A 20,129-nucleotide genomic window follows, 5' to 3' on the forward strand; every position below is an offset into this window, starting at 1 on the left:
AAATCCTACCGCTAGGTCTTTCTCACAGTGTCTAAATGTGTGTCTCTCTCCAGTGAGTTTCTACTCGTCCATCTTCGGCACCCTGCAGCTGCTCTGCCTGGTCACCTGTCCTCTGATTGGCTACATCATGGACTGGAGGATGAAGGAGTGTGTGGATGAGACCAGAAAAGACACAGAGACAGAGAAGAGGTGTGAGAAAGAGAGAGAGGGGGGCGGGGTGAGCTGAATGGAAGTAAGAGGTGAGGTGGATGTCTTATCTCATTGTCCCTGTCCAAACCCACACAGACCAGCAGACGGGCCAACTAGAGACAAAAAGATCCAGAAAATCACTAATGCCATGAGAGCCTTCATATTCACCAATCTGCTTCTGCTGTTGTTCGGAGTGTGCTGTCTGATAGACAACCTGCCGCTCCAGGTACACACACACACATTTTCGCTCGTTCGTTCGTTAACAAACACACACAAATGCACATACACCCTCCCCACATCCAAATGTCAACACACTCCTTCCCTCTCTCTGTAGATCCTGACCTTCATCCTCCACACCGTGGTCAGAGGGTTCATCCACTCCTGCTGTGGCGGCCTGTATGCTGCTGTGTAAGTACTCAACTTCCTCATCTTTACATACAGAAATTGACTTGAGAAATAATTGCCCATTCTCTCACAGGTACCCCTCTAACCAATTTGGAACTCTGATTGGGCTGCAGTCGATGATCAGTGCTGTGATCGCCCTGCTGCAGCAGCCCCTCTTCGTCGTCATGGTGGGATCCCTGCACGGAGACCCCTACTGGGTGAGACACACACACACGCTCAGTTTTCCAGTGCAGTTACCCATACTGTACAAGACTTTGTAACCCCTGACTTGTTGTCTAAATTCCCATATCTTTGTCCCCGCATCAGATCAACCTGGGCATGGTCCTCTTCTCATTGGCTGGCTTTTTGTTGCCTGTATACCTGTTCTACCATCGCAGACACCTGATCCAGGAGAAGGAGGCTCAGGACAAGAATGCCACTGGCCAGGAGAGAGAGGCTCTCAACCACTCAGAGACCAACGGCCTCAAACACCGTAGCAATGGTCACAGCATCCAGGAAGCATAGGAAGTGGTTCTGGAGCAATGCTAAGGATTTTGGGAACTGTAGGATTATTTGTGTCAATGTCCATGGTATCCACCAAATCAGTAACCACAATATCGTCACCAAGTAAACATTTTTTGTTGTTGCATTGTTAGCATTATTGCCGTTGCTGTTTTTGTTGCTTTAGGGCTTTATTCAATTGGTATCGCGGAAGTTCAGCGCTAAAGCCCAATCAAAATTTTATGGCAATGTTCCCGCGTTGGCGGAAACTGCATTCACGGTAAACACTGCATATGTCAGCTTAATCGGAAATGACCTTTACATTTGTATCGCTTCAGCGATGCAGATTGAATAGAGCCCTAAGCCATAGAACTTCGAACCATGATCAACTAACATTTCATGACTTTAAGTTAGATACTAGTCAATGGAGTTGCTTGAATTGGAATGTCTAGATAAGGATAAGTTGTCATCATTATTTTGTTCAGTTCAGAATATCCAAATCACATTTCACTGGTCACAAGCAGACAGACCCTCATATGGCGGTGTGGCTAAGCCAAGACTTCTATGGTACATGAAAAACCCTTCAGTGGCATGTTACTCCTTTAATATTACTCAATCCATGCTGACAAAGAAAACACAACACCAAAGAATGATATTCAGATATGAATTGTGCAGCTTCTACTGAAACAAAACAATGATAGTGTTTCTGTTTCTGTTAATCAAATACGCTGCGTGTCATAGACAAAATAGGTATCAAAATGACATGTAATAAAGTGTGAATAGCATAGTTATAAGGTCGTGATAGGTTGTACTATGACACTTGGGTGAAATCAGACATCCAGCCAGGAAGAATGCTACAATTTGTTATACCAAATATTATGCCATTGACGTTTGTATTACAATCATATTTTTCTCAGAACATTTATCTTAATATCGCATAAACAAACATACATACATACAGACACACACATGTGCATGTGCTGGCTCTTAAGCACTCTCTTTCACAGACTGGCTGACTGTAGAGACACTAACTACCTCTTCTATTCCCTTAACCGTCTCTCTACAACCAAGACCCATCTGTGTGAGTGTACTGTGTGTGTAGATTTGTCTTTTCATTGGTCAATTTATCACCCATTAACCATGTAATACGTCGATTTTTCATTTTTGGTACGATTATTTTTAATTTTCCAAACAATATAAAAATGTACAGACAAGACAGCGTAGATATTCTATGCATAGATTGTTTAAAGATTTATGAAGTAGAGCCAATTGGTCATTCTCCACTGAACTCTCATTTTAGGATTTTGTTTTTAAATAGGAAAACATGAAATGGTGTGACACTTCACATGACACCGAAAGGTGAGACCGATTTTCAAAAGTAGACACATACATTGGTAATGTATCCAATGTGTCTAATACTTTTACAGCTTTGTGACCAGGAATTAACTTGTGTGTGTAAAACAATATATATTTACTACATATACACTACCATTCAAAGGTTTGGGGTCACTTAGAAATGTCCTTGTTTTCAAAAGAAAAGCACTTTTTTTGTCCATTAAAATAACATCAAGTCGATCAGAAATACAGTGTAGACATTGTTAATGTTGTAAATGGCTATGGTAGCTGGAAATGGCTGATTTTTAATGGAATATCTACATAGGCATACAGAGGCCCATTATCAGCAACCATCAGTCCTGTGTTCCAATGGCACGTTGTGTTTGCTAATCCAAGTTTATCATTTTAAAAGGCTAATTGATCATTAGACAACCCTTTTACAATTATGTTAGCACAGCGGAAAACTGTTGTGCTGATTAAAGAAGCAATAAAACTGGCCTTCTTGAGACTAGTTGAGTATCTGGAGCATCAGCAATTGTGGGTTCGATTACAGGCTCAAAATGGCCAGAGACAAAGAACTTTCTTCTGAAACTCGTTAGTCTATTCTTGTTCTGAGAAATGAAGGCTATTCCATACGAGAAATTGCCAAGAAACTGAAGATCTCGTACAACACTGTGTAATACTCCCTTCACAGAACAGCACAAACTGTCTCTAACCAGAATAGAAAGAGGAGTGGGAGGCCCTGGTGCACAACTGAGCAAGAGCATCCCAGAGTCACCTCTTCACTGTTGACGTTGAGACTGGTGTTTTGCGGGTACTATTTAATGAAGCTGCCAGTTGAGGACCTTTGAGGCGTCTGTTTCTCAAACTAGACACTCTAATGTATTTGTCCTCTTACTCAGTTGTGCACCTGTGTGAATCAAGAATGGTCCACCACCCAAAGGACATCCAGCCAACTTGACACAACTGTGGGAAGCATTGGAGTCAACATGGGCCAGCATCCCTGTGGAATGCTTGCGACACCTTGTAGATTCCATGCCCTGACGAATTGAGGCTGTTCGGAGGGAAAAAGGGGGCAGTGCAACTCAATTTTAGGAAGGTGTTCCCAAGGACAAGGTTTTTTTCTCTTATGCAAATGCTTCTGGTGTAATGCTCCACTGTACATAGACGTCACCAAAGAGATGTGTAACAACACTGTCTTTAATGTTAAAAGTCACTTTAAATTTCTCTATATAAATAGTCTGATGCTTTTCTATTATGCAACTGTTAATGATGTGAATCATTACTATATTATGACGAAATATGTTGGTTTTTGTACCTGACCTCACTGCCATAGAATTGAATGTAAAACCACAGCGACAGACAGTACCAAACATCACCTGGGAAACCAAAGCCATGTTGAGGGTGGCTACAACATAGAAAAATAATGTGTGAGCCATTCCAGTCATTCTATTTCTATGGGCTGCAAAGCCATATGAAATAGATAGGTTATTTTATGTTTAAAGTGTACAGCACTTTTCCTCAGGGGCATGGGGCATGTCGCTAATATGCCATAATTATGAAATGTATTGTATCCCCTCCCTATCTCGCTCCTTTTATAGCTTTGTTGTGTCGGAAGTGATATGCAATTTTTTTGTGCCATGTCTCATTTGGGGACTAAAGCCAGCTTTAAGTCTGATCAAATAAATAATAAACAAATATGTAGGAAACTGTCCTGTGACTGTGTGCTTTGATATTCCTGACAATCTTCCAAGTTAGTACTTGGCAGAATAGTCATATATAAATTCAATGTTGAATGGATGTTTTCAGATTGTAAACACATGCCGCTGCATATTCCTGACTACGACTTTGCTAGTCACACTTTAGCTGGATGAGACCATATGCCCAAGACTGAAACAACAGGTCACCAAAGGCAACATTTCAGGCATAGAGGAGAAGCCCATACAACAGAAAGAGGAGCAACTCAGCATGAACAATAATAACCAAAGTTTATTGGAATATAATGTGTGGTTAGAGAATATCCCAACCAAATGAAAAAGGGACACTCATCATTTACACTCAGTCAGAACATCACAGTGACCTTATGTCTGTCATCCTGTAACAACATTACTCTCCAATGCTCACATCCAATCTGCCACCCACACACTTGACCTTTCTCACGAACTCACATCCTGTACAAACAGACATTTTTTCTTTCCCTCTCTCACATGCATAATCTCTCGTATCTGCATACATTCTCACAAACATTTCCTGATTCTCTTCAAACACACTCACACGCTGCTCCTCCCTCTCACACACACGGTGTCTGCCTGGTCTATCGGAGGCTGTTGCTGTTGGGCTGAGAGCCAGCCAAGCCAGGGTGGTCCGGACTGTGGCGGTTCTGCAAGAAGAGGCACAAACAATATAGAAAAAGTCCCAACCCATAGACATTGGCTTCATCTTCTAAATCAATCACCTCTCTCCTAACCCCTTACCGCCGTCTTGTGTACCACTGTTTTTATTCCCCCTGTATGCACTCGTTTGATGCAACATGGAGATTTAAGCCATTTTTCAGCAGATTTGTCCCTTCTGTCGTTTATATTGGTATAGTTCGTTTTCCCCACAAGTGCGACACACGTTGACCACACAGATTTAGATGTATAGCCAGCAAAGTGAGCTAGCTCAAAAGGTAGCTGGCCTCCATTTAGTTTCTGATGTATGATTTTAATAGCACACCACATTTTCTGAGCCACGGCTTGCAGTCGTGTGATTTTCTAAGATCAAATAATGACAAATACAGTGGGGAGAACAAGTATTTGATACACTGCCGATTTTGCAGGTTTTCCTACTTACAAAGCATGTAGAGGTCTGTAATTTTTATCATAGGTACACTTCAACTGTGAGAGACGGAATCAAAAACAAAAATCCAGAATATCACACTATGATTTTTAAGTAATTAATTTGCATTTTATTGCATGACATAAGTATTTGATACATCAGAAAAGCAGAACTTAATATTTGGTACAGAAACCTTTGTTTGCAATTACAGAGATCATACGTTTCCTGTAGGTCTAGACCAGGTTTGCACACACTGCAGCAGGGATTTTGGCCCACTCCTCCATACAGACCTTCTCCAGATCCTTCAGGTTTTGGGGCTGTCGCTGGGCAATACGGACTTTCAGCTCCCTCCAAAGATGTTCTATTGGGTTCAGGTCTGGAGACTGGCTAGGCCACTCCAGGACCTTGAGATGCTTCTTACGGAGCCACTCCTTAGTTGCCCTGGCTGTGTGTTTCGGGTTGTTGTCATGCTGGAAGACCCAGCCACGACCCATCTTCAATGCTCTTACTGAGGGAAGGAGGTTGTTGGCCAAGATCTCGCGATACATGGCCCCATCCATCCTCCCCTCAATACAGTGCCGTCGTCCTGTCCCCTTTGCAGAAAAGCATCCCCAAAGAATGATGTTTCCACCTCCATGCTTCACGGTTGGGATGGTGTTCTTGGGGTTGTACTCATCCTTCTTCTTCCTCCAAACACGGCGAGTGGAGTTTAGACCAAAAAGCTCTATTTTTGTCTCATCAGACCACATGACCTTCTCCCATTCCTCCTCTGGATCATCCAGATGGTCATTGGCAAACTTCAGACGGGCCTGGACATGCGCTGGCTTGAGCAGGGGGACCTTGCGTGCGCTGCAGGATTTTAATCCATGATGGCGTAGTGTGTTACTAATGGTTTTCTTTGAGACTGTGGTCCCAGCTCTCTTCAGGTCATTGACCAGGTCCTGCCGTGTAGTTCTGGGCTGATCCCTCACCTTCCTCATGATCATTGATGCCCCACGAGGTGAGATCTTGCATGGAGCCCCAGACCGAGGGTGATTGACCGTCATCTTGAACTTCTTCCATTTTCTAATAATTGCGCCAACAGTTGTTGCCTTCTCACCAAGCTGCTTGCCTATTGTCCTGTAGCCCATCCCAGCCTTGTGCAGGTCTACAATTGTATCTCTGATGTCCTTACACAGCTCTCTGGTCTTGGCCATTGTGGAGAGGTTGGAGTCTGTTTGATTGAGTGTGTGGACAGGTGTCTTTTATACAGGTAACGAGTTCAAACAGGTGCAGTTAATACAGGTAATGAGTGGAGAACAGGAGGGCTTCTTAAAGAAAAACTAACAGGTCTGTGAGAGCCGGAATTCTTACTGGTTGGTAGGTGATCAAATACTTATGTCATGCAATAAAATGCAAATTAATTACTTAAAAATCATACAATGTGATTTTCTGGATTTCTGTTTTAGATTCCGTCTCTCACAGTTAAAGTGTACCTATGATAAAAAGTACAGACCTCTACATGCTTTGTAAGTAGGAAAACCTGCAAAATCGGCAGTGTATCAAATACTTGTTCTCCCCACTGTATATATTTTGATTTAGTCACTCCCACATTTGAGTCTTGTTTTTCCAGGCTCCACGCAATTAACCCGGGGGCGAGGTTAGGGGCCTCCTATATCCAAATGTCAGTGCAAGAGGTGGAGAGAGGGTCAGGACAGTAGTCTTACCTTCTTCTTTTTCTTGTCCTTCTTTTTCTTCTTGCGGTCGGGGTCGTCATCCCTCTTTTTCTTCTTCTTCTTGGGGTCAGAGTCTGAGGGGGTTTCTGTAAAAACACAAGGAAGGGTTTCAAAGGATGTTGGATGGTGGTGTACAGTGCCTTGCGAAAGTATTCACCCCCCTTGGCATTTTTACTATTTTGTTGCCTTACAACCTGGAGTTTAAATGGATTTTTGGGGGGGTTGTATAATTTGATTTACACATTCCTACCACTTTGAAGATGCAACATATTTTTTTTGTGAAACAAACAAGAAATAAGACAAGAAAACTGCATAACTATTCACCCCCCCAAAGTCAATACTTTGTAGAGCCACCTTATACAGCAATAACAGCTGCAAGTCTCTCGGGGTATGTCTCTATAAGCTTGGCACATTTTAAGGCAAAACTGCTCCAGCTCCTTCAAGTTGGATGGGTTCCGCTGGTGTCCAGCAATCTTTAAGTCATACCACATATTCTCAATTGGATTGAGGTCTGGGCTTTGACTAGGCCATTCAAAGACATTTAAATGTTTCCTCCTAAACCACTCAAGTGTTGCTTTAGCAGTATGCTTAGGGTCATTGTCCTGCTGGAAGGTGAACCTCCGTCCCAGTCTGAAATCTCTGGAAGACTGAAACAGGTTTCCCTTAAGAATTTCCCTGTATCCATCATTCCTTCAATTCTGACCAGTTTCCCAGTCCCTGCTGATGAAAAACATCCCCACAGCATGATGTTGCCACCATCATGCTTCACTGTGGGGATGGTGTTCTCGGGGTGATGAGAGGTGTTGGGTTTGCGGCAGACATAGCGTTTTCCTGGATGGCCAAAAAGCTCAATTTTAGTCTCATCTGACCAGAGTACCTTCTTCCATATGTTTCGGGAGTCTCCCACATGGCTTTTGGTGAACACCAAACGTACTTGCTTATTCTTTTCTTTAAGCAATGGCTTTTTTTATGGCCACTCTTCCGTAAAGCCCAGCTCTGTGGAGCGTACGGCTTAAAGTGGTCCTATGGACAGATACTCCAATCTCCGCTGTGGAGCTTTGCAGCTCCTTCAGGGTTATTTACATTTTAGTCATTTAGCAGATGCTCTTATCCAGAGCGACTTACAGTTAGTGAGTGCATACATTTTTCAGACTTTGGTCTCTTTGTTGCCTCTCTGATTAATGCCCTCCTTGCCTGGTCCGTGAGTTTTGGTGGGCGGCCCTCTCTTGGCAGGTTTGTTGTGGTGCCATATTCTTTCCATTTTATAATAATGGATTTAATGGTGCTCTGTGGGATGTTCAAAGTTTCTGATATTTTTTAAATAACCCAACCCTGATCTGTGCTTCTCCACAACTTTGTCCCTGACCTGTTTGGAGAGCTCCTTGGTCTTCATGGTGCCGCTTGCTTGGTGGTGCCCCTTGCTTAGTGGTGTTGCAGACTCTGGGGCCTTTCAGAACAGGTGTATATATACTGAGATCATGTGACAGATCATGTGACACTTAAATAAAGTCCACCTGTGTGCAATCTAACTAATTATGTGACTTCTGAAGGTAATTGGTTGCACCAGATCTTATTTAGGGGCTTCATAGCAAAGGGGGTGAATACATATGCATGCACCACTTTTCCGTTATTTATTTTTTAGAATTTTTGAAATAAGTTATTTTTTTCATTTCACTTCACCAATTTGGACTATTTTGTGTATGTCCATTACATGACATCCAAATAAAAATCAATTTAAATTACAGGTTGTAATGCAACAAAATAGGAAAAAAGCCAAGGGGGATGAATACTTTTTCAAGGCACTGTATCTGTATCTGTGTGTGTGTGTGTGTGTGTGTGTGTGTGTGTGTGTGTTACCTTGCGGTATGGGATCCTGTGGTCGGTGGTGTTTGTGCTTGTTTTTGCTCTTCTTCTTTGGGGGCTGGATGTGCATCAGTCTGTACTGCTCTGGTAGCTAGACCACAAACACACAGAGAGTATATATCATCTTCACATCTTCGTTAGCAGTACAGACATTTTACGGCCTAATGTTGATTAATAAAGTTCCCTAGAATGTGTGAGCATTGTGGTCAAAGAAAGGTGTGTGAGTGCAGGGTTGGGTAGGTTACTTTCTAAATGTAATCCATTCCAATTACATGTCCAAATTTGTAATCAGTAATGTAACTTTTGGATTACCTAAACTCAGTAATGTAATCAGATTACTTGTAGTTACTTTTTGATTACTTTTCCCTTAAGAGGTATTCGAAAAATACAAAAAGGATCCTTCAAACGCATTTGGTGTTTCATCATAGTGGTATCTGACTTGTGGCCAGACTCACTCAGGCGGAACAAACTTAAACTTGCGTATTTTTTCAATGATGAATTGAATATGTCTGAGAAAACAGAAAGGTGTGAAAGTATTTTTTCGCAAACATCCTTTCTGAATGTAAAAGTAGTCCAAGAAGTAATTTAGTTTCTCAAAAGTATCTGTAATACACTGCTCAAAAAAATAAAGGGAACACTAAAATAATACATCCTAGATCTGAATGAATGAAATAATCTTATTAAATACTTTTTTCTTTACATAGTTGAATGTGCTGACAACAAAATCACACAAAAATTATCAATGGAAATCAAATGTATCAACCCATGGAGGTCTGGATTTGGAGTCACCCTCAAAATTAAAGTGGAAAACCACACTACAGGCTGATCCAACTTTGATGTAATGTCCTTAAAACAAGTCAAAATGAGGCTCAGTAGTGTGTGTGGCCTCCATGTGCCTGTATGACCTCCCTACAACACCTGGGCATGCTCCTGATGAGGTGGCGGATGGTCTCCTGAGGGATCTCCTCCCAGACCTGGACTAAAGCATCCGCCAACTCCTGGACAGTCTGTGGTGCAACGTGGCGTTGGTGGATGGAGTGAGACATGATGTCCCAGATGTGCTCAATTGGATTCAGGTCTGGGGAACGGGCGGGCCAGTCCATAGCATCAATGCCTTCCTCTTGCAGGAACTGCTGACACACTCCAGCCACATGAGGTCTAGCATTGTCTTGCATTAGGAGGAACCCATGGCCAACCGCACCAGCATATGGTCTCACAAGGGGTCTGAGGAGCTCATCTCGGTACCTAATGGCAGTCAGGCTACCTCTGGCGAGCACATGGAGGGCTGTGCGGCCCCCCAAAGAAATGCCACCCCACACCATGACTGACCCACCGCCAAACCGGTCATGCTGGAGGATGTTGCAGGCAGCAGAACGTTCTCCACGGCGTCTCCAGACTCTGTCACGTCTGTCACATGTGCTCAGTGTGAATCTGCTTTCATCTGTGAAGAGCACAGGGTGCCAGTGGCGAATTTGCCAATCTTGGTGTTCTCTGGCAAATGCCAAACGTCCTGCACGGTGTTGGGCTGTAAGCACAACCCCCACCTGTGGACGTCGGCCCTCATACCACCCTCATGGAGTCTGTTTCTGACCGTTTGAGCAGACACATGCACATTTGTGGCCTGCTGGAGGTCATTTTGCAGGGCTCTGGCAGTGCTCCTCCTGCTCCTCCTTGCACAAAGGCGGAGGTAGCAGTCCTGCTGCTGGGTTGTTGCCCTCCTACGGCCTCCTCCACGTCTCCTGATGTACTGGCCTGTCTCCTGGTAGCGCCTCCATGCTCTGGACACTATGCTGACAGACACAGCAAACCTTCTTGCCACAGCTCGCATTGATGTGGCATCCTGGATGAGCTGCACTACCTGAGCCACTTGTGTGGGTTGTAGACTCCGTCTCATGCTACCACTAGAGTGAAAGCACCGCCAGCATTCAAAAGTGACCAAAACATCAGCCCGGAAGCATAGTAACTGAGAAGTGGTCTGTGGTCACCACCTGCAAAACCAGTCCTTTATTGGGGGTGTCTTGCTAATTGCCTATAATTTCCACCTGTTGTCTATTCCATTTGCACAACAGCATGTGAAATGTATTGTCAATCAGTGTAGCTTCCTAAGTGGACAGTTTGATTTCACAGAAGTGTGATTGACTTGGAGTTACATTGTGTTGTTTAAGTGTTCCCTTTATTTTTTTTAGCAGTGTATTATAAAAATGGTTTGCCTAGTAACGTAACAGATTACGGTTTGTTTTTATGTAATCAGTTACTCCCTGTGTGTGTGTGTGTGTGTGATTACAGGTCCGGTGTGCAGTCTGAAGCCGGTGAGGCTGGCTCCGGTCAGAGGGCTGAAGGAGTTGCCACACACTGGAGGCTTCTCTATCAGAGAGCGCAACGAACTGCCATCCTGGGTACCAGGACAGTCTATCATACCTAGAGAAAAACAAAACAACCAAAAAAGTTATATTTTCACACACTGGATAGGTGCAGTGAAATGTATTGTTTTACAGGGTCAGCTATAGTAGTACGGCACCCCTTGAGCAAATTAGGGTTAAATGCTTTGTTCAAGGGCACATCGGCAGATTTTACGGGTATTTGAACCAGCAACCTTTCAGTTACTGGCCCAATGCTCTAACCACTAGGCTAATATAGAGGCGAAAGAAACGCACACCTATTTAGACGAGGTGCTGGCTAACGAAGTAAAACACTTGGAAAAGAAAAGGAAAGCCGCACACTCTAGGAGCTCAGATGCAATAATTTAATATCCTAATAACCAACATTTCGACAGACAAGCTGTCTTCATCAGGGTATAATGACAAACACTGCGGGTCACTAGTTTATATAGTGTCAAAGGACACACGCAGGTGTCTGTAATCATGGCTGGGTGTGGCCTAATAGCATTGATTAATTCACAGATAAACAGAACATCCAAAAAACATGGATAGCATACGATCATAGATACAACTTGGCTACATAGGCCCACAAACATTTACAATGAATAGCAAAATCACAATAATCACAAGAATGGCTTCAAATCAAAGTCTACGTTGAGACCAAAGGGAGCAAGAGTCTTTAAATTAAAGATCCAGGCAGCCTCTTGTTTTAACAATAAGTTGTCGAGGTCACCCCCTCTCCTAGGGAGGGTGACATGTTTGATGCCGATATAATGTAGGGACGAAATCGAGTGGTTTGCTTCCAAAAAGTGGGCAGCGACTGGGTATGTCGAGTTTTTGCACCTAATGGTGCTACGATGCTCCGAGATTCTTACTTTTAATTCGCACTTTGTTTTACCCACATAATGTTTACCACAAGGACAAGTTATAAGATAAATAACTGCCTTAGTGGAGCACGTAATAACACCTTTGATTGGGATCTGTTTCCCTGTTTGGGGGTGTTTAAAGGATCTACATGTGTAAGTGCCATTGCATTGAGTGCAGCCGTTACACTTGTAGTTTCCATCCGGTAGAGGCGCAAATAGACGTTGTGCAGGGATATTTAGGGGTGGTGAATCCACATTTACCAATTGATCTCTGAGGTTTCTGCCCCGCGAGAATACAACCAATGGAGGGTCTGAAAACACATTACCAATACTGTCATCGGATCTTAGAATGTGCCAATGTTTGTGAACGATTCCCTTAATTTGTTCAGAGCACTTTGAATAGCGTGTAGTTAGAACGCAAGAATGATTATTTTTGCGAGACTGTCCCTGAAAGAGGTCAAGTATCGATTTGTTTTGAATTTTCTCAATGGCAGTATTAATCTGACAATTTTTGTAGCCCCTCTCCTTGAATTTTCTTTGCATCACAGCCATATTTCGGTCGAAATCTGTAAAGATCAGTGTATAGAACATTATCCTCACACAAAATCAGAAGATCAAGGAAACTGATTTGACGTGTGTCAGATTGCATAGTAAATCTGGTGCTCAGAACAAGAGTTAGGAAAAGCACGGAACGCCTGGAGCAGTTTTAAATCACCCCTCCATAGAACAAAAATATCATCAATGTACCGTTTCCACTAGGCTACCTGCCGCACAGAAGAGAAGTGAAAACGGAGACACTGATTACACAGAGACAGAGGAGATGGAGAAGAGGCGAGTGAGTGAGGTGTGGGGATACTCAGCCGGGCGGGTCAGACACACACACAAACACACACACAGTAAACAGAGTAACTGTGCTGAGTGTGTAGTTCACCTGGTAACTCTGGCAGGAAGTTGCTGAGCTTCTCCTTGACCTTCTTGCCACAGAACTTGTTGTAGGCGTGTTCCAGGTTGTAATGGGTGATGAGGTTGGTGTTGCCCGTCAGCTCATTGCCCACTGAGGGGCAAACACAAAGGAAAGGACACTGTCAATACAGTAACAAGATCCAGAGTAGTCCATACAGAGGTCAATGTCCCATACAACGGTCCAGAGTGAGTAACTTGTTATGGCACACATACACAAAAATGTATGCACGCATGACTGTAAGTCGCTTTGGATAAAAGCGTCTGCTAAATGGCATATTATATTATTATATAAATTAATATACTACCCACTGGGCTAACTAGCCAGTAACCAGCTAGCTCTAGAGCAAGGTTTCCCAAACTCGGTCCTGGAGCGCGCCCCCCTGTAAACCCAGTTTACAGCCTGCCCCCCTTTACACGTCATTACCGTCTATTGAATGGACTAGTAACCAGCTAGCGCACAGGTTAGATAATGTTATTGGAAAACATCATAAGGAACTAGCGAATAATAATCCTCCACTCAAGTATGAATAAACATATTACGTACTGCCTACACTGAAATGTTAACTTTACCTGGTAGTTCTCGCAGTAAATAAAAAGGTTCGTTCATGGCTCCCGGCTTCCGTAGAGCAGGCCCCTCATCCCCGTGCTGAGGTGGCATCTGAGCCGCCATCGTGACTTGGTTTGGCGGCAGAGGCTTTCCCGGTCCGAATCCCAGAGACGATGATCCGGGAGGTCCCTGAGCTTCATTTTGACCATACAGAGTTGAAAACATTTCCGTCATGTCTATTGCGAGTATGTCATATATTTAATAATAAAAAAGACATCGATTTCCTCGCCTATACGTTTAGTTTTGTACACATATAGCAACGATTGTATGACAACAGCTTGACTCGTCTCGACTTCTTTGTGGCATATTCGCCATCGGCGAAGTACCGTAATACCAGCAATATATTGGCTGGATAAATTGTACTGACAATGGCATCCGCTATAAAAGTGTGCGTTTCAAAAGTTAATATTGTATACTTGAATGATGTACTGTAGCTACTAAATGAAGGCAAATGTGTTTTTAGTGTTGCGTTTTTTTATTTGTAGTTTATTTAATAAAAAAATGCGCAAAGCACAGACTCGGGAATAAAAGAGAACTGGTATACTCATTACAAAAATGCACAGTTAACACGTCAGGGTGAGAGTTATGGTTCAAATTGGACAAATCCATTCTGCTTTAGAACAGTTGATTACTCAGGGTCAGGGGTCAAACATCAAAGGTCGCAGGGGGGTAGAGGGAGGAAGAGAGCGCTTGGAACTCGCCAACAGATGTCTGTGCAGGTGCCTAGAGATGCAGTAAGAAAGAGAAAGAAACAGTGAAAACACAATATTGCTAAACCAAAGCCAAAAATGACACTGACTCATTCATTCATTCCATATATATAGCTCAGAGGATCTGTGCCCCCAATGCAGTGATTCTCCATCTCTATCTTGCTCACCTTCCACTCGTCCACAGCTGTTGCAATGCGCTGTTCGGTCTGAGTGATGCCCTCCCTGCCCGCCAGCACCCTCTGAGCCAGCACAGCGTTCTCCTCCAGAATCTTCTTCAGCTCCCTCCGCAGGTACGCCTCCTGCTTCAGGTAGTATGGCATCACAAAACTACACAGGTCCTGCTCAGGCACTCCACTGGGACGCCTGGGGGACATGAGGAGGAGTAGGGTGAACAGAAGTGCCACTGGACACTGATCTAAGGTCAGATTTTACAAGGTGAACACACATAAATTAATGTAATGGCATACAGGACAATCCAAGATGGAGGAAGACACTAGGCACGGCAGCATACAGACACAAACAAAGAGGCCAACATCCTCTTTGGTGGCAGACAGTGACTAACCATGCAGTGTCTTGGCTGTTCTTAGCAGCTTCTTCTAGCTTGTTCAGCTCATCCAGTTTGCACTGTAGCTCCCCCTCTTCGATCAGTTTATTAATGTCATCCTGTATACGTGCCACACATACACACACAGTCAGAAATGTCAAAAGTCTAACATTCCCTCATATGAAGTGTACTTAAGGGATGGTGACCAACCTGTATAGTCCTCTGTAGGTCTTCTATGAACTGCTTGTGGATGTTCTCTGTCACCTGTGGGTTCTTCTTGTAGAACGGATGGAACGTGTGGGCAAATCTGTGAAAACTGACGACAGATTCAGACAAATTTAGCTGTCTAGTTTCCCAAGGGTGCAACATTGTTCAGCTCAACGTAATATATAGCCAAATGTATCATTCACAAGCTACTTACCTTGCATCGGATATAAACTTCTGTAGGCTCTTCTCCATTACTTTGTTGAACAGCAGTAGCCTGTTCCTCCGGGGTTCGGCTCCGTCTGACCGATGAGAATCATTTCCACGACCCGACGACTGAGACGAAACATCTCCTGTTGCATTATTAGACTGACCCTCTACGTTATCTTCTGAACTTTTAGCACCTTTGTGGCAAATTTCCTCCTGAGTTGTTTCCTCCATGACTAACTTTGTTTATTTATTTTTTACGGTACCCGCCAAAGCGCTAGAAACCTACAAGAAACGCCCGTCTACGGAACGCCAACATGTACAAAAAGTTGTTTTGCTTTGTCCGTGTACGCATGCGCAGACAGGTGTCATATGTCACGTTCATTCACGTTGCGCAATCTTTGGTTGAGTTTTTGCTGCTTCAGCTGTCACTTTCCTTAAACCCCTTTCTTTCTCTTCTCTCTGTTGCATGCTTCGGGAACATGGGGTTCATCACCGGAGTTATTGCTTTCTTTTACCACTTACCTCAAATGGACATCAATCTTGTCTATATTGATGTCCACTGCGTTCCTCATACTTAAGAAGTGTCCGGGACTTTGCGAAAACCTGAACACTGAACGGGAGGACCGGAACCCATGCGACTTTGACTGGGTCAGTATCAGGGTAGTGTTGCAGCGCTGTTGCGCTAAATCTTCTGGGGTGTGTTGTTACTGTAAATATGTATTTTACAATACTTGTGGGGCCTGTCTTACAGAGAGAAGTGGAGATTGTAACGGCACTGTTTATTTCGTTCACTCGTCCTAACATAGGGCGGCACACAATTGGCCCAGCGTCGTCTGGGTTTGGCCGGTGTAGGCCGTCATTGTAAATAAGAATTTGTTCTTAACTGACTTTTCTAGTTAAATAAAGGTAAAATAAAAAAAATAAAAAAACCTTTTCTATCCTTGAGTTTTATTATTGCTCTTGCTCTACTCCTCCCCGTTGTCTCCCTCCCCCCTCCCCCCTCTCTCTCTGTTTGTCTGTCATGAACCCTAACCTTTCTCCCGTTCTCCAGTCACCATAGAGCAGCATGCAGGGAACCTGTTTATGTTCATTAAGGTGGCCAACGTCATCCTCTTCTTCAGGCTGGACATCAGACTGGGCATCCTCTACTTCCTACTGTGTATTGGTGAGCTGACATACTGTCATACTACCCTTAATGTCACTGCTATCAGTTATTATGCATTATAACTAGTGACCAGAGGAAGTTGTTGGACTCCTTGTTAAGACAAGACAATGCATACTTCAGGGTTTGAGTTGGACTTTGACTTTGTTAGTCGAAACCAACCAGTGTGTATATGCTCTGTGAGTGATTTTGGCAGCATGGGTTAGGAGTTAGGGTTAGTACCAAGTATACTGAACAAAAATATAAACGCAACAATTTCTAAGATTTTACTGAGGTACAGTTCATATAAGGAAATCAGTCAATTGAAATAAATTAGGCCCAAATCTATGGATTTCACATGACTGGGCAGGGGTGCAGCTATGGGTGGGCCTTGGAGGGCATAGGCCCACCCACTGGGGAGCCAGGCCCAGCCAATCAGAATGAGTTTTACCCCACAAGGCCCACCCATGGTTACACGTGATCTGCGGTTGTGAGGCCGATTGGACGTACTGCCAAATTCTCTAAAACGACGTTGGAGGCAGCTTATGGTAGAGAAATTAAAGTTACAGTCTCTGGCAACAGCTCTGGTGGACATTCCTGCAGTCAGCATGCCAATTGCACGCTCCCTCAAAACTTGAGACATCTGTGGCATTGTGTTGTGTGACAAAACTGCACATTTTAAAGTGGCCTTTTGTTGTCCCCAGCACAAGGTGCACCTATGTAATGATCATGCTGTTTAATCAGCTTCTTGATATGCCACGCCTGTCGGGTGGATGGATTATATTGGCAAAGGAGAAATACTCACTAACAGCGATGTAAACAAATTTGTGCAAAACATTTGAGAGAAATACGCTTTTTGTGCGTATGGAAAGTTTCAGGGATTTTTTATTTCAGCTCATGAAACCAACACTTTACATGTTGCATTTATATTTTTGTTCAGTATCTATTCTGCAGTATCATATACCAAGAATGTTGCTGTTTCCTATCCTATCCCAGCATTCGTCATGACCTGCAAACCACCACTCTACATGGGCCCAGAGTACATCAAGTACTTCAGTGAAAAAACCATAGACGTAAGTGTGGTGATCCAAGCCTTGAGACATGACAGCCATGAGTGTGAAGATTAGACACCATACTGTAGACTGTTGATCCTAGTTAGCTGACTGTCATAACCATATTACTGACTGTAAGTGAGCATTAGATGTTATTTATTTACAACAGGCTAAGTGTTAGTAATCCATGTTCTACTGCTCTAGTAACCCTGCCTGCCAGGCTAATGATGGTACCTTTAGTAGCAAAAGACACCCACCTGGGAACCAGACTACTGTTCCAGTGATCTATTTAGGTAATCTAATGTAATCTGGTCTAATCCCATTGGACAGGAAGAGCTGAATCATGATACTCGCGTGACGTGGGTCGTTGAGTTCTATGCTAACTGGGCTCCTGAGTGTCAGTCCTTCGCCCCAGTCTTTGTCGACCTCTCCCTCAAGTTAGTATTCTCCCTCTCCATTTTATCTGTGTACATTTACCCCCTCCTCTACTCTTATCCCAGTGAAACACACGTCTCTAATGTTGTTGTGTTAACTAAACATGGCTGTCTCCTGTTCTCCTCCTTGGTTTTGCAGGTATAACTGTACTGGACTGCGGTTTGGGAAGATGGAAGCTGGGCAGTACGGAGAGGTGGCTCAGAGGTAAGACTTTCCCTCTTTGACATTGGAAGTGTCTCTGACAAACTATATTTTCATGAGAATGCCACATGACATTTTTTAATTTACATTCAAAGACACTAGACTGCATGTCAGTCTGTCTAAATGTAAGACAATAAGGAATTGCTTATTTCCATAGCCTGAATTTTTTCTGACGTGTGCTGACTGAATATGTATTTTTCTACAGGTACAAGGTTAGCACCTTTCCTCTGGCCAAGCAGCTCCCTTCATTGGTGCTTTTCCAGTCAGGGCGGGAGGTCATGAGACGTCCAATGGTGGACAATAAGTGTCAAGCTGTGTCCTGGACTTTCAGCAAGGTGTGTGTTGTGGGGAATCTTCGGTCTGTGTGGGGGCTTGTGTGTGTGTGACTTGATGAAGTGTGTAAATGGCTTTAGGTCCCCACTTACATAACCGTGTGTCTCATTCACGTCTAGGAAAACATAATCCGTGAATTCAACCTGAACGAGCTCTTCGAGGCATCTAAGATAAAGAAGGGTCGTGGTGTGAAAGGAGAGGACCAGAACCCCTCACTACCAGAGGAGAGCAGCGAAGAGCCCCAACCTGAACCAGACACCACAGCAGAGAGCAAGAAAGACCAGTAGTGACGAAGGGACAACAGGGACTGGATTGTTCTACTGCACACAGTTCACTGGTCGTCACACAATCAGTCTCTCGGTTATCACTGGTTGTATTACCAGACTACCAGGATTCGCGTTAATTCAAGAGCTCGGGCTCGTGGCAAAGCTGCTGCACGCCAACAAAAAGGGACAGAATGAGATTCACTACATGACCAAAAGCATGTGGACACCTGCTCGTCGAAAATCTAATTCCAAAATCATGGGCATCAAAATTGGAGTTGGTCCCCCCTTTGCTGCTATAACAGCCTCCACTCTTCTGGGAAGGCTTTCCACTAGATATTGGAACATTGCTGCGGGGACTTGCTTGAATTCAGGGCTCTGTGCAGGCCAGTCAAGTTCTTCCACACCGATCTCGACAAACCATTCCTGTATGGACCTCGCTTTGTGCACGGGGGCATTGTCATGCTGAAACAGGAAAGGGGCTTCCCCAAACTGTTGTCACAAAGTTGGAAGCACAGAATCATCTAGAATGTCATTGTATCCTGTAGTGTTAAGATTTCCCTTCACATGAAAAACAGCCCCAGAACATTATTCCTCCTCCAACAAACTTTACAGTTGGCACTATGCATTCGGGCAGGTAGCGTTCTCCTGGCATACGCCACACCCAGATTTGTCAGTCGGAATGCCAGATGAAGCGTGATTCATCACTCCAGAGAGCGCGTTTCCATTGCACCAGAGTCCAATGGCGGCGAGGTTTACACCACTCCAGCCGACGCTTGGCATTGTGCATGGTGATCTTAGGCATGCGTGCGGCTGCTTGGCCATGGAGACGAACAGTTCTTGTGCTGACATTGCTTCCAGAGGAAGTTTGGAACTCAGTAGTGAGTGTTGCAACCGAGAACAGGCGATTTTTACACGCTTCAGCACTCGGCGGTCCCGTTTTGTGAACTTGTGTGGCCTACCACTTGACGGCTGAGCTGTTGTTGCTCCTAGAAGTTTCCACTTCACAATATCAGCGCTTACAATTGACCAGGGCAGCTCTAACACCAGTCAGCAACGGATGTCACTGAAATAGCTAAATCCACTAATTTGAAGGGGTGTCCACATACACAAAAGTATCTAAACGAAAATATCTAACCGTCCCAATTATCGATGCCTTCAATTATTGAAGTGAAAATGCCTTACACTGCCGTCTCACTCATTCATCCATATTAGTTTTACTGTGACTGTAGTGAGTTTGTTTACTTGTTTTTTTCATGTTCTGATGCCTTTTGGGTCACATTTTAAACACCAAAGTATGGAGTCAAACTGACAGTTGGTATAATCTGTTCTGCCAAAAGTGAAATAAAACTTTTATCCTCCCAGACCCCTCCCATACTCTCTTGGCTGATTTTTGATTGAAGACAGACACGTTTTCC

General features: G+C 43.8%; 4 protein-coding genes across 4 annotated transcripts in view; 2 read left to right on the forward strand and 2 right to left on the reverse strand.

Annotated features, from left to right (window-relative positions):
• Window positions 1-4,121, forward strand: part of slc43a1a (solute carrier family 43 member 1a) — a 32,265-nt gene extending 28,144 nt beyond the window's left edge. Inside the window, exons 9-13 of the mRNA XM_084149703.1 lie at window positions 5-189; window positions 286-415; window positions 524-597; window positions 668-791; window positions 901-4,121. Coding sequence (XP_084005829.1) covers window positions 5-189; window positions 286-415; window positions 524-597; window positions 668-791; window positions 901-1,098 — 711 coding nt within the window. The 3' untranslated portion in view covers window positions 1,099-4,121. The remainder of the gene's footprint in view (window positions 1-4; window positions 190-285; window positions 416-523; window positions 598-667; window positions 792-900) is intronic.
• A 259-nt stretch (window positions 4,122-4,380) lies between these two features.
• On the reverse strand, window positions 4,381-13,945 carry med19a (mediator complex subunit 19a). The gene is made up of 6 exons (XM_084150373.1): window positions 13,582-13,945; window positions 12,980-13,102; window positions 11,089-11,222; window positions 8,799-8,895; window positions 6,933-7,027; window positions 4,381-4,789 (listed from the first exon to the last, which is right to left on the reverse strand). The coding sequence occupies exons 1-6, from the start codon at window positions 13,790-13,792 to the stop codon at window positions 4,724-4,726; spliced, it is 726 nt and encodes a 241-aa protein (XP_084006499.1). The 5' UTR covers window positions 13,793-13,945; the 3' UTR covers window positions 4,381-4,723.
• Window positions 13,946-14,080: 135 nt separating this feature from the next.
• Window positions 14,081-16,085, reverse strand: pmf1 (polyamine modulated factor 1). Its single transcript, XM_084150374.1, has 5 exons — window positions 15,294-16,085; window positions 15,083-15,188; window positions 14,891-14,991; window positions 14,496-14,691; window positions 14,081-14,341 (listed from the first exon to the last, which is right to left on the reverse strand). Exons 1-5 carry the CDS (start codon window positions 15,515-15,517, stop codon window positions 14,264-14,266), a joined length of 705 nt encoding a protein of 234 aa, XP_084006500.1. The 5' UTR covers window positions 15,518-16,085; the 3' UTR covers window positions 14,081-14,263.
• Window positions 15,846-20,084, forward strand: tmx2a (thioredoxin-related transmembrane protein 2a). The gene is made up of 7 exons (XM_084150372.1): window positions 15,846-15,934; window positions 16,338-16,451; window positions 17,424-17,500; window positions 17,810-17,916; window positions 18,053-18,118; window positions 18,321-18,450; window positions 18,568-20,084. The coding sequence occupies exons 2-7, from the start codon at window positions 16,370-16,372 to the stop codon at window positions 18,733-18,735; spliced, it is 630 nt and encodes a 209-aa protein (XP_084006498.1). The 5' UTR covers window positions 15,846-15,934; window positions 16,338-16,369; the 3' UTR covers window positions 18,736-20,084.
• Window positions 20,085-20,129: the final 45 nt, after the last annotated feature.

Source organism: Coregonus lavaretus, assembly GCF_964263955.1.
Source record: "Coregonus lavaretus genome assembly, chromosome: 32".
NCBI classification, from domain to species: domain Eukaryota; kingdom Metazoa; phylum Chordata; class Actinopteri; order Salmoniformes; family Salmonidae; genus Coregonus; species Coregonus lavaretus.

Excerpts from the sequence above, each read along its gene's own strand:
- med19a (XM_084150373.1), bottom strand. The coding sequence starts at position 13,792 with ATGACGGAAATGTTTTCAACTCTGTATGGTCAAAATGAAGCTCAGGGA. Across the intron at positions 8,896-11,088 it reads TCAGACTGCACACCGGACCT|CTACCAGAGCAGTACAGACT; the intron begins GTAATCACACAC and ends TTTGTGGTCTAG. Across the intron at positions 7,028-8,798 it reads ACAGGATCCCATACCGCAAG|AAACCCCCTCAGACTCTGAC; the intron begins GTAACACACACA and ends GTGTTTTTACAG.
- pmf1 (XM_084150374.1), bottom strand. The coding sequence starts at position 15,517 with ATGGAGGAAACAACTCAGGAGGAAATTTGCCACAAAGGTGCTAAAAGT. Across the intron at positions 14,692-14,890 it reads AACAGCCAAGACACTGCATG|GCGTCCCAGTGGAGTGCCTG; the intron begins GTTAGTCACTGT and ends CATGTCCCCCAG. Across the intron at positions 14,342-14,495 it reads CAGCTGTGGACGAGTGGAAG|GCACCTGCACAGACATCTGT; the intron begins GTGAGCAAGATA and ends CTGCATCTCTAG.
- tmx2a (XM_084150372.1), top strand. The coding sequence starts at position 16,370 with ATGTTCATTAAGGTGGCCAACGTCATCCTCTTCTTCAGGCTGGACATC. Across the intron at positions 16,452-17,423 it reads CTACTTCCTACTGTGTATTG|CATTCGTCATGACCTGCAAA; the intron begins GTGAGCTGACAT and ends ATCCTATCCCAG. Across the intron at positions 18,451-18,567 it reads TGTCCTGGACTTTCAGCAAG|GAAAACATAATCCGTGAATT; the intron begins GTGTGTGTTGTG and ends ATTCACGTCTAG.